Source organism: Ochotona curzoniae, unplaced genomic scaffold (genome assembly GCF_017591425.1).
Source record: "Ochotona curzoniae isolate NIBS_2020 unplaced genomic scaffold, NIBS_Ocur_1.0 scaffold_4683, whole genome shotgun sequence".
NCBI lineage: Eukaryota > Metazoa > Chordata > Mammalia > Lagomorpha > Ochotonidae > Ochotona > Ochotona curzoniae.
Window position 1 is genome coordinate 30275185 of NW_024467121.1, and position 13325 is coordinate 30288509.

The 13325-nt window shown below is 47.3% G+C and overlaps 1 protein-coding gene across 2 annotated transcripts in view; it reads right to left on the bottom strand.

Moving 5' to 3' along the window:
- SLC35F3 (solute carrier family 35 member F3) overlaps nt 1-13325 on the bottom strand; it is a 274934-nt gene that overhangs the window by 62188 nt on the left and 199421 nt on the right. For both annotated transcript variants that reach the window (XM_040967976.1, XM_040967975.1), the window contains one exon: nt 2571-2895. In XM_040967976.1, the coding sequence (XP_040823910.1) occupies nt 2571-2895 (325 nt within the window). The remainder of the gene's footprint in view (nt 1-2570; nt 2896-13325) is intronic.

A 13325-nucleotide genomic window follows, 5' to 3' on the forward strand; every position in this document is an offset into this window, starting at 1 on the left:
TATTAATTTGCATAAAAGCTTGCTGATGGAAGACAGGATTTCAGTCTTCCTCAATTTCTGAGACTCCTCAAGTGTGCTTTATCAGAGCTGTGGCAGAGTCGTGATGTTGAGATCTTTCCCCTGTTGGAGGAAAAATCTCTCTTCATCCCTCCCTTGGGGCTCATGGCTTGATGGCTGGTAAACCAGCAGCTTTGCTCAGCCACAAAACACAACACATAATCAGAAAGGGCCTTTGAGAGGTGGAGCTAAGTGGTGTGACAACAATGGGGCAAGGCTTCACCTGGACTCACTCAGGAACAGAGGATTATCCTCCCTCTCCCACTGTTCTCCATTTAGTACACCAGTCCCTGGATTTCCTTCATGATTCCTTTGGGACATTCTTTACTAGAAAAACAATAGGCTGAAAACAAGCTGCTAAGGATATTCTATGCATAACTAATCTGCCTCAATGTCCTTTGTCCTTTCCTTTTTTTTTTTTTTGCTTTGATTTTTGATCCCCACTGAGTTAGATTGTATCAATTTCCTTCAGAATTTGCTCCACATCCATTTCACTAAGGGGGGTGGGGCAGGACACATACCGCAGATCCTGACTTATCTCAATCTCTATTAAGGCTCCTTCCTCTAGAATTTGTATTCCGATGGACAAGTTGATCTCCTACAGGAGCCAGCTCAAATTCCTTCTGAATTTATAAAAAGCGTCACACCTGAACTTCCAATCATAGCTGTCCAGGGTAGACTTTCAGTGCCTTAGGTTGCCTGGTGCTGGGCCTGCCTTAAGAGACTGGCAGTGACGGCTTCCTCTGGATAAGCAGCGGCCATGGCTCATGCTTGTGTCAGCTGCAGGTGCTACCTGTGCAGGTGTGTGTGGCACTTCACTGGCCAGCTGGGTAAAGTTACAGTGGAATGAGCTTTTCATCTCCTAATAATTCTTTCTCAGAAAGGTTGCATCAGCTTCCTTCTAGCCCTTCACTACAGGCAGCAGCATACAATTTTAGCCAGTTAAAAAATATTTTAAGAGACCCATAAAATTAGTGCATATTTATGGGCCAGTTTAAAGAAAAATTCCTCATTACAAGTTAAATGCACTTCGGGCTACTGACTCTAAAATGCATAATTTACAGAGCATTGGCTTTTTGCTGTGACTAGAGGCAGGCCGTTATTTCACACTTGCCTGTGGGACAGTCTGGGGCCCTATCAGTGTTTCTAAATTTGTGTGTTTGCATCTGGTTTTGGCTTCTGCTCAGCATAGGTGCATTAAGTGCCTCCTTAGCGATTTATGGCTGCTTCATGAGCAATTGCTCTGAGTCGCAGCACTCCTGCCCCTGTGTCTTGTCTCCTGAATTTGTTCCACGAGGAGAGAGCAATGAGGCTCATCATGTGACTCACCTCCAAGCTCTATCAGAACCCCGTCCACTAGAATTTGTGCTCTGCTGGACAACTGGTCTCTTGCAGGAGCCAGGCCAAACGTGAAAAATGCACAACACCTGTGTTTCCAACTATTCTCAGACTCCCAGAAAGGAATTCTAGTCCAAGTCTAGACTAGCAGTTCTTACCCCAAATACTCCATTCCTTGGCCCAGTGATGTTTTTAGTGATCTTGTGACTTCTAGGGATTTTAGCTGAAGTTTGGAGCAGAGAGTAAATGGGAAGTAGCAATTTTAATGGGATGTTTGATGGGGTGGGGAGGAGGTAGAAACAAAGTAACAGTGGAGAAGGGAAGAATTTCCCACCTGCAATTTTTGTTTAGGGGGTGGAGCAGATGATCAAAGAGGAGCTTTCAGGGCCTACTGGTACATTTGGTCAGCACTCATCTTTACTTTTTTTTTTTCCCAGCAAGGCCACTTTTGGGTCAGCCTTTGGACACAGCCCAGTGGAAAGCCTCCACCCTGTGCAAACATGCAGTGAACACAAAGGCACTGATGAGTGGCATGGGCCACGGAAACAATCTAACTCCCCGGAGGGCTGTGGAAGCCCTGCAGTAATACCAACCTAGGGGATAGAGCTCAGGTGTCTGGGCTCATTTGGAAAGGTACAGCACTCTAATGGACTCCATATGGACAAACACCATCAACAAGGCTCAGACACTCCTATGGTTTTGATCACACTTTCCCACCAGCATTTAGCCCCATGCAATCATGTTCTTGAAGCAGACAATGTGTTGAGTTAGAAAAGGAATCAAGAAGGTTCATTGTTGAACATCTCCAAGAAGGAGGTAAGCTACAGGAAGCAGCCAAATCACCTGACTCCAGGGACTGGTGGTCTGCATCTCACTTGAGTTAGAGTTCTGCTTCCATTGCTATGCTTTCTGCGAACCTATCAGTGACCACTTGCCCACCCCTGCTGCTTATATAGGAGCTCCATTGGCTGCTGGGAAAAGGTGGAGGACGGTGTCATTAGCTAGCAAGGCTAGTGAAGACTGACCCCGCAGCAAGAGCAGGTGCAATTATCGTCACCTCACCACTGGCTACCGCTGGCCAGCGCTTAGCGTCTGCCGCCAGGAGACATCCCAGAGCATCATGGGGTGAGGGGACAGCTCCAGGTAGGAAGGCTGCCAGCCGCGGAGGCGCCTACCTGAATCTCTGCTTCACAGGCTGCTTCTCCGTAGACTTGCAGACGTGCCCCGCATAGTACAACGGGAAGAACAGAAAGTTCCAGTTGGTAGCAAACCACGTGAGGGTGAAGGGCGCGTCGAATTTCCTGAAGGTCAGCTTGGCGAGCTGCGTGGAGCCCGCCCAGGAGGAACACACGCACAGCACGACCGCTACGCCCCAGAAAATCTTCCTGAGTTGCGCCCTGGGGCATGTCCAGCAATGGTGACTCGTCCTCCCTCCAGTCTCCGTCCCAGCCGGCGCCTGGGCCTCCGCCGGGCCCGGGGAGTCCCGGGGGCGCTCCTCCCCTAGGGAAGAGAAAGGTGCGGTTAGCTGGGCCTGCACACCTTCTTTTTTGCCTCACCACCCTGTCTGGCAGCACGAGTGGCAGCGGGGTGCCCCCGCGGCCAGTGACCTGGGAGACAGGAAATTAGCAGGCGCTGGGGCACCACTGGGGGCAGCCATGTGATACAGAACGCCCATGGAAGACTTTTGCCACGAGTTCCTTCTCTCCTAGACTACTGCTCTCCGCTCTCCAAGTGTTGTCCGAGGGTCCTTCGCCAGTCTACCCTGAGGAGCTGGTAGCAAATGTACAAACACAGGCCCCACTCATCCATCAGAACTTGATTTCAATAGTAGTATGCGTGCACACGTGTGTAAATCATTTGTCCAGAACATGCAGCCTAGCTAAACCATTTTCGCCCTGCTTATGTCTGCGTGGATGCACCGATGTGCTCCTAAATGCTAGGCAGTGCTAGGAGCTGGGGATTCCCACCGGAGGGAATTACCGGCCGCGGTCCCAGCAGGTGACAGATCCTCCTCCCTGTTACTTGATGACACAGAGGCCGGGACACCCTTGTTCTGCATGTTGAAGCAGTAAATGGACTTCCCCTGTATTTTTCTGTCTGCTTTCCTGGCTTCCCGCAGAGGGCCTCTAGGCCCACTCTGCAGGTTTACTTACAAATCACAGCATGGAGCCGCTGGGCTGGGTTAGGCCACAGCCACCAACGCTCTGTTCCTGAGCAGCGCGATTTCTGGAACTCAGCTGCAGCCCGTGGCTGGCTGGGGAAAGGTGGGAAGGCATTCCTTTCCACTGCTGGCCTTTTCATGCATGGCTGTGGACCTGTGGACCATGGCGTAGCTGGGGACAGAGGCACACGCTCAGAAGGCATCATTTCTGCCTTTCATGCGTTTTGCCTGGTACTGAGCTGAAGGAGGAGGGGTACTGGGGGTGGCACCTACAAGGTCAACCTTGCTACAGGGAGTACAAAAAATGAGCACTGAGTCAACTGGGACTAAATCTACTCTCTCTAGATTGCTTAGACTTAACAGTAATCTAAAAACTTTAATATCATTAGGCCGAGCTTTGCAGATCATACTTTCTGAAACATTACAATTCTATGAGGCAACATTCCGAGTCTGTATAGGCTGATTTACAGGTGTTAGCTAATCCCAGTATTAAGCACTAGGGAATGCATGCAGATGCTTTGGGGGAAGGTAAACCTAAGCAACACAGCTAGTCAAGGAGCAAGAATGTACTTTAATCCCCGGGATTCTATTAGGCAGCATGTCTCAGGGCTGCACTGCCTACTGTGTTAATACTTCCTCTCCCTCTTTCTCTAACTTCTTTTGCAAGGCATGTCCTTGTTGGAGAGCCCTGGAAGTCCCACAGTGTGGCTGGGCCAAGTTGATCGCTCCTGCCCAGGCTGCAGGGCAGGGAGAAGTGCAGGATGGCAGACAGGAAGACAGACCCTTCCCCCATCATGATGCTTTAGGCCCTCCCACTGGCACTTCTGGACTTTGCTACTGGTGAATTTCCACAACTTAAGATAAAGTCAATTTTAGATGGCAGCACATCCATTTCCATTTACACGGATCACTTGCCATGTGGCATTGGCCTCTGCAACCTTTCATGGCTGGGATCAAAGTGGCTTGGGGGAAGGCAGACTTGCTATCAAAGACATACTGGAAAGATGATCATGGAGTTGAAAAGGCAGTCCACGTAGAAGTATGTGGCATCTTTCCAAGAATCACTTCCGACTGGAAAATGGGCTCTAGGGGTGCTGAATCAATTCTGGCTCACAGCATGTTCTTCATTTCATGTTTTCATTACAGCAAATTAGACTTTCAAGCTCAGAAGAGAACTAAGCAATGATGCCATGTCGCCTCTACAATGAAAGAGAAAATTGCCCAATTATGTAATTTTGTATTGCCGCCGTGCTTCTCTGGATCTGGATTAAGGAAGTTACTCACTGACTTATCTGACTCCTCCCACAAAGGGAATACTACTAATACACAGAAAGATAACACTCAAAACTGTGCATCACATTGCATTTGGGATCACATTGTGCTTCACCATGCATTTATTTTGTTATATGGCAGCAAATCTCAAGGTCTAAGTGCAGTGCAGAGCACCTTGGTCAGCTGGGAACCACTGTGCAGCACCTGTGGTGCACCTCGAGCCCTGAGTGCTCTGTAAACCAACGTGAAAACAATTCCTGATTTTCAAACACCAGTCTATTAGAGAGTGACAAAGCAGATCCAGGAAGGAGCTATGGAATAGACATACGCAGGCTGGAGAGGCTCGGACTATTTCACAAGAATTCTGCAGAAAGCCTGACTGGCGTGAGCTGTGATAAGAAGGCAGGGTCCTAGGTTAGCCTTGGAGGATAGAAAGACTCTGAGGGAAAGGAGGGACAAAATTCAGGGTCCCAAAAGCACGTATAATCTGCTGAGGGTCAGAGAGAGAAGATGATGAGATCATAATTCATTGCCATCTTGGCCAATCTTCCTATGTTTGGGCATGCTGCAGGAGTAGCTGTGGGGTTTTCTGGAGGCACTAGGGCAAAGCCCAATGCCCACTGACCAACTGTGTTAATGAAGTGCAAACCCAAATTTATACCCAATGGATACAATTAGTTGAAGAACACATGTTGAGCCACACACAGTTTTGATTAGCTGATTCCCTTATTCCCCACCACTGAAATGCAGAAAATCCATCTTCAGGTACACCAGAGCTGTACAATTTACGCTAAAACAGGTTTCAGAGAGAAGCAATTACAGCGGAGATGGCAGTATGCCTTCTCAAAAGCCTTTCCAATCTTCTCCAAGTGCAGGCAACTTTCATTTAGTACCTGCCTCCATGTCATCTGCAAATCAAGTGACGCATCTGTGTTTGGCTTCAGTCCTTTACAGAACTCAAAGACGCAACATGAATTGCTTAAAAAAAATCAGTACTGAACGAGCTTCATGCCATTTCCCATCCCCGTCCTTTGGCCCCTCATACATGACTAGAAGAACTATTTATTCATCCTCACTCTCACTCTCCCAGTTTCCCTCCCTGTTAACAATCCTTCTGTTTATGGTCTTACTGGACCTTACATTCTAATCTTTTTCTTTGGCCCACAGTTCTGGTAGCAACGCAACGATGATACACTTGGGACCAATGGCTGATATAGTTTCTGCTGATCTTTGTTGGTGAGAAATGTCTCCTGTAGGCAACAAATACATAGGTTTTGTTTTTTAATCTAGTCTACTAATGAATAACGTTTGACTGATCAGTTTAAGCCATTTACATTCAGGGTTAATATGAGTGGGTGGTAATTTGGTCCTGTCATTTTAGCAATGGGTTGTTCACTGATTTAGTATTCTGTTGTTATTTTACTGGGATGTTCTTCACATTTGCCTTTGGTTTTGGTGTGTGCTATTCCTCTTCTCTATCAGGAGAACATCTTTAAGTATCATTTGTAGGGCAGGTTTGGAAGAGGCATATTCTTTTAACTTTTCTTTACTGTGGAAAAATTTTATTTCATTTTCAAAGACCAAGGAAAGCTTTGCTGGGTATGTCATTCTGGACCGAAAATTTTTTTGCTTTTAGAAGATGGAATATGTCATTTCATTCTCTTCTGGCCTGTAGAGTTTCCTCTGAGAAGTCAGCTGTAAGTTTAATTACCATTCCCTTATATGTCAGTTGATTTTTTTTTCACGTGCACATTTAAGGACCTTTTCCTTATGTTTGATTGAAGAGAGCTTGATTATCACATGTCAATATGAAGATTGCTTTTGGTCAAGCCTGGTGGGAGTTCTGTGCCTCTCCTGGATGTTGTTTCCCAATTTTTTTCTCTTGATTAGGGAAAATTTCCCTTATTATTTATATTACTAATATAATATAAATGTATTATTTCATTAAATAAATTTTAAACTCAGCCTCTCTTTCTGCACCTTCTGGGACTCCCATAACTCTTACATTTGGCCTTTTAATATTGTCTTTCAATTCTTGAATAATTAGCTTGATCCAGCTCTGCTTCTAGCTTTTTGTTTGTTTTCTCCTAGTGAGAGAAAACATCTTCCCATTCTGAGATTCTTTCTTCTGCCTCATTCATTCTTGTTCGGAGACTTTCCACTGAATTTTTAATCTGCTCCGCTGTATTCTTAATTTCTGATACATTAGCTTTCATTTGATTCATTTCCTGCGTGAAATACTGCTTAAATTCCTTGAACTTCTGCACTACATACTTCTTGTTGTTGATAAGAAACTTTATAACAAGTGTTTTGAATTCTGTATACCCAATTTTCTCAATGTCTTCCTCAGTTAACTTTGAGGTTAGCAAAGGCTTTTTTGCTCCTTTGCTGGGGAGTCTAGAGTAATATTGTGCCTGTGTCTCTTCTTTTGCTCTTGGTTATTGTACTTTTGGTTATTAGATTCTTCTCCTTGGGGCAGGTTTCTAAGCTGTCATCCACTGGTCTGCAATTCGGTTTTACTTACTTACTATGGTTTGTACATGGTTCTTTGTTTGCAGTCACTTGTGCCTCCCTCCAGCGAGTTCCAGAGCTGGGTTCTAATATAGGCTTCCACTATGGTCTCCACCTCCTGTGATACCATGCTGAGGCTGCACCGTTGTCTGTACAACCTTTCTCCCACTTCTGGTTGGAGCTGTTCCCAGAACTAGGGAGACACCAGGAGTCCTAAATAGCTAGGTTGTTGGTGGTGCTGATCTTGCCAAAACCTGAGGGCCCCACAGCCCATTTTGACGTGTATGATGCCAAAGTCAGTATTATTTTTGATGTGTTACCAATGCAATGCACTGAGCTCAATGCATGCGCAGCTCACTATTGTCTCTACAGACTTAAGAAGTTTTTCCATACTGTACAAAATGGTGCCTGATGTGCCACTAGTGGAATTCTTGATCTGCTGGCTGTTAGGTTTTAGGGCTACTCAGACCTATCTTGGGTGGAACCTATAGGATGCCAGGTTGTTGCAGTTCACCAAGTCAGAAATGAGTTCACACCCAGTCCAGTGCATGCACAGTCCTGTCCCATAGCCTTTGGCTCCCTACACAATATGGTGTTGAATTTGGCTCTAGGTGGCAGACTGGGCTGTGAAATCCACCCTGTTCCCACACTGCCACTCTGTCTCAGCTTATGCTCAAATCAAACCAACCAGCATAATGGGCAGTTCTTTGTCTGGTTTTACCTCCTGAGCTCCCAGTGAAAGTCCCTTCCCACCTGGCTCTCTGTGTGGTTCACATCACCGCTTGCCGAATGCCACTGGGGTATTGATCAGTGCAACACCACACCGTTGTGTCCACTGCTTTCCCGTATCTGTCAGTCTCCAGGTACTGCTGTGCTGTTGTTCTGTCCTCTCCTATTTCCTGGAATGTGCCCTCTCTGCTTCACACTGGCTAATGTTTCTCCATCTGTTTAAATGTGTCCTTACCCTATTCCACCATCTTGATTTTCCTTCACAACTCTTTTTACAGCTGTAGTGAAGTAACAACTTTTATCTTGTAAAATTACTATTTAAATGTACAATTCAGCAATAACTGTTTTGTAGACTACCAGACCTGTGAAATGATCACCATGACACAATTTCCAATATTTCTAATACCTCCAAAGGGATCCTTGTGCCCAATTACTATCACTTCCTATTCCCATCTTTAACCCTAGGCAGACAAGAGGATGATGTCTGTCTCTAAACTTGCTCTTCTGGACATTTCATATAAATATACAGACATCTGCAGTAGACTTGTTTCATTTGCTTAATGCCTTTGGGGGTCATCCACATTGTAGCATGTATCTGCAGTTCCTTTGGTTCATGGCTGAATAGTTTTTTATTGTATGGATTTTGCTTACCCATTCATCCTTTGATGGACAGGTAGGTTGCTGCTTCCAGGGTTTTGGCACGAGGAAGAACACAGTTATAAATGTCCACTAGCAGCCCTTGTGTGGATGTTGTGTATTGTTCTCTTTGGTGGACTAGGTAAATTCCCAAGCCATTCATTACTGCCTACCTGGGCCACAAGACAGGTAAAATTCTTCCCTAACAGATCTTGCTCATCTCAGTGCTTGAAGTGCTTCTCATTCTGCCTAAACAGGGAGATCTCTCTGCAAACCAGCCTCCTCACCTCTGTTTTCTTATTTTTTTTTCAGAGCTGCTCAGAGAAAGATGGTGTCTGATGAACAATTTCCCATTAAGTTAAATATTTGGTCACTTATGAGAGAGAGAGATTGTCAAATGCCAATTCACTTTCCAAATGGTTACAACAGCCAGAGTTTGGGACAGGCCAGGAGCCAGGAGCCAGGATTCCATCCAGGTCCTTCATTTGGTGACAGAGGCCCAAATACTTGAGTCCTCTTCCATCACTTTCTCAAGTAGGCCAGCATCAAGCTGGACCACAATGTTGCATCTGTGACATGAACTGGAACTACAATATGGCATGCAAGCAGCACCCAAACATGCTATACACAAATACTAGCTCATAACTGCCCCTTGTTTGGTCACTGATGGACATAGATACCCAGGGTCTGACCACCAAACTAAACAACCTTTGCAAAAATGAGGAACCTGAAAGAAAAAAAAATTTTATGGCTGCTTACAAGCATGTTCTTTTTAAATTGAATAAATTTTATTTTTTATAATTTTCACATATTTGATTAGGGTGTGAAGGGTCAAGAGCTAGAGGAAAGTGGGTGAGACCATTGTTCCCACATTCTTTTTTCTTTCCTTCATCTGAGGGGAGGGGAGAAATAAGGGGAGAGGCCCCAACCAGCCTCCCAACTATCCCAGGGTCCTCAATATGGGGCATGCTCTGAGGGTCCTGCTCAAGTGGTTTCGACAGTTCAACAGTTCTGTATTGCTGCCAATCTTGCCACTCCAATCATGATGAAATCTCTCCAGACTCTACTGGCTGACATAGTCTAACTTAGAGTCTCTGTTTGACCACATATTCACTGCTAACACTTGGCTGAGGGTAGCTGATTGATTTGTTCTGTCCTCTGTTATGGTACCAGGTGTCCTCTGTAAGCTCCAGTGTACTGCCATATCCTCCATGTGCTTCTGGATATGCTGTCCACTGCTCCATCTAAGCCACTAAAGAGGCCCAGCTCTGACACATGCATTCCATGGTCAGACCATGGAACTTGCACTTCTCTTCATGGTTGGAATTCTGAGACCAGAGGTTAGGTTGGACAAACTTCATCTGAGGTGATCCCAGACCTGATTCTTGTGTGTGCATGCTTTTTTTTTATTACAGGGTCTGGTAACGTCCGTTGCCCAACTCAACCTTCATGCACACTGTTATTTCCAATTGCTGGATCAATTGTCTTCAGCCCTGTCTTCTGCACAAACTAATGGGTATTGCAGTCCAACCCCTGCACACCACACACTTGGCCTTCACATACACCAGTGAGAGTTGCAGCCTAGTCGGGGAAACACTCCATAAATCCCACCAGGCCTGCCACCTGCCCTGGTTTTTGTGTTTGGCAGTAGGTACAGCAGACTGGTCCTGTCTGTCCCACATTCAATTCAGCTCTCATATGTGTCAATGGTCATTGAAATCTAGTTCAACCCAACCAGCCTCACTATCCAGCCCACACATGTGTTGGCAGGTTCTACTCTGTCGAGCCATGCCTGTCTCAGTTCTGGTTCTCATGCTTACCAGTGGGAGTTGCAACTCAAGAGGGAGCTGCCCACTGTTTCCCTAATGGGCTCACTCCCACTCCTGGATCTTGTTGCACTTTCCAGGTAGTACTGCAGTTTAGCTCAACAGAGTTTCCCCCCACCCCCATGCCAGCATCTGCTAGCTGATGTTGTGGCAAAGCCCAACCAACCACACCTACACTGGCTTATGCATGTACCAGTAGGTACAGTCTACCCAGCCTGGCTTACCACCAATCCAGCTTACATGCAGGCAAACAAGTGTTGTAGCCCTGCCTGGCCTGGTTTGCTCCCAATGGTTTGCTCTCCAGTGGCAATAGTGGCCCAGCAGTGGAGCTCCCTGCGATCTCCCTATCAGGTTTACCTACTCTCCCCTGGGTCTCACGTGTGTTGGTTGGGTGCTGTGGCCAAGCCTGACATGGCCCTCCTCACTGTGGCATTTGCCAGTTGTTACTGTAGCCTGGCCTGGCCATTCCTAACCCCAGGTCCAGCTCATGCTGGTAGGGACTACAGCCTAGCCAGCCCATCCAGCCTCCAGTCCTGGCCCTAATGTGAACTGGCTGATATTGCAGCCTGACCTGGCATGACCCACATACCATTCTGGTTCTCAGATTTGTAGGTGGGTTATGTGAATTGGCCCAGCCTGGCTTGCCCCAGACCTGAGCCAAATGTAAGCCCACTGGTACCATTCCCTGACCTGGTCTGGGCTGCTCCCTTTCTTGGTTCTTGCGCTCACCTGCAGAGACTGTGTCCTAGTAGAGGAGTTTCCCAAGCTCCTCCATCAGAACCTCTACCAATGCCAGATCTTGCACACACTGGTAGGTCCATGGGCCAGCTCTACTTAGTCCACCTCCCATTTTGGCAAAAACAGTAGCCTTTCCTGACTGGCCTTCACCCATTCTGGTTCCTACTGTTGGGTGCTACAGTGCAGCCAAACCTAGTCCACACACAGACACAGCTCACATCTGGCTCAGCAGGGGCAGAGACCTAGCCCAGCCCATCCTACATCCATCCTGGCTCTCACGATCACCAGCAGGTGCTGGAGTCTAGCCCAGTCTCACACACCCCAGACCCAGTCCACACTTGTGCTGAGGGACACTGCAGCCATGTCCAGACCAGTCTGCAGCCCCCCACTCTGGCTCCTGCATTCACCAGTGGGACCCACAGCCCAGCCAGGGCTTAGCTCCCCAACCAGGTCTGTTCCCAGGCATAGATCTTGCACATGCTGGTGGTTGCTCTGATCTAGCTTGGCATAGTCCCTCCCCTGTCTCGGCCTTTGCCTTTGGATGTTGTAGCCTGGCCTCGCCCAGCCAGCCCCCAGTCCTAGCTCTCACTGGTGGTTGCTGCAACCTGGTCCTGCTCAGTCTGCTCTCATCCCTGGCTCATGCAATGCAGAAGGTATGACAGCATAGCTTGGCATGACCTCCACTCCATCCTGGTTTTTGCACTTGTCAGTGGGCTATGGTTTGCTGGGCCCCTCCCAGTCCGCCCCCTTCCAAAATGAACTCACACACTTGCTAACAGATGGAGCTACCCTGCCCAGACTGGCCAACATCTAGCCCTGGACCCATGTGCTCATCAGTGGGAGCTATGACCCACTAGGGGAGTTTCCCAGGTTCCCTCTCCCTAGCCACTCCCAGATCCAGATCTCATGCATGCCAGTGGGTGCTTGGCCCTTACCTGGCATTGCCTGCCTCATCCTTCCAGGCCTTTGTATGAACTGGTGTGGCCTGGCGTGTTCTACACCCTGTTTTAGTGTGTTCATGCGGGTGCTGCAGCCTGGACCTACCCTGCTTGTTCCTAGACCCAGTACGAATGAGCATCAGTGAGTTCCATTCTCACACCTAGGTCAGCCCATCACCATCCTAACTCTCAAGCTAACCAGCGGGACTTGTAGCTCCATAAGTTTGGGTCCACATATCCCCACAGAATCCACATTTAGACCTGGTTTTCTTGCATGCTGGTTGCTGTCATGGCCAGTCTAATGTGATCCAACCCTTGATCTGACACTCATTGTCAGGTACTGGGATCTAGCCCTGCCAGACAGGGCCCTAGCCACACTCCAAACCAGTGCTGGTCCCAGGGAAACAATGTAGATTTCATAAATAAATGATGTTGAATGCTGACTATGGGTAAAGCAAAGGAAGGCAATAGGAAAGTAAAGGGACAAGTGATGGTTAATCACCTGACATAGATACCACACTTTCTGCCAGGAGATGGCAAAGACCCCTCTTTCCCTGCCATGATGGTGGTGGTCAGTTTGGTTATTGTTCTATTGTCTGTTGGACAAGAAATGAAGCTCTGTGTACCCCAAGAGCACAAGGCAGTGGGTGACTGAGCTGCAGTTCCAACCTGGGTCTGTCTGACTTCCACAGCATCAAGAGTAATGGACAGTAGATTGTTCATCTGTGATCAAGGTTGTGGTGTTGACCACATCACAGTTGGAACTGCCCATTACAAAGAACTTCAGATTCGCAGATTCACATTATCTAACCTGGAAGAGCCTCGGTGTAAGGGACTCTAGGCTAGGATTTCCTGTCCTGGAATGTGTTATCTAACTGAATGATTATATTCCCCCTGAATCTGTATGTTGAAGCTCTAGCACCCAGTGTGGCTACATGGAGATGGGGCCTTTAGGGAGGTAATTACATTAAAATGAGGTCATAAGCATGGGCTGTAATCAGACAAGATTTATCATCTAAAAAGAGAATGACTCCATTCCTCTCTTTTAGCCCACCCCTGCCATATGCAGAGAAGGGGACAGATGAAAACCCAATTGAAGGTTGCCATCCGCAGACCAGA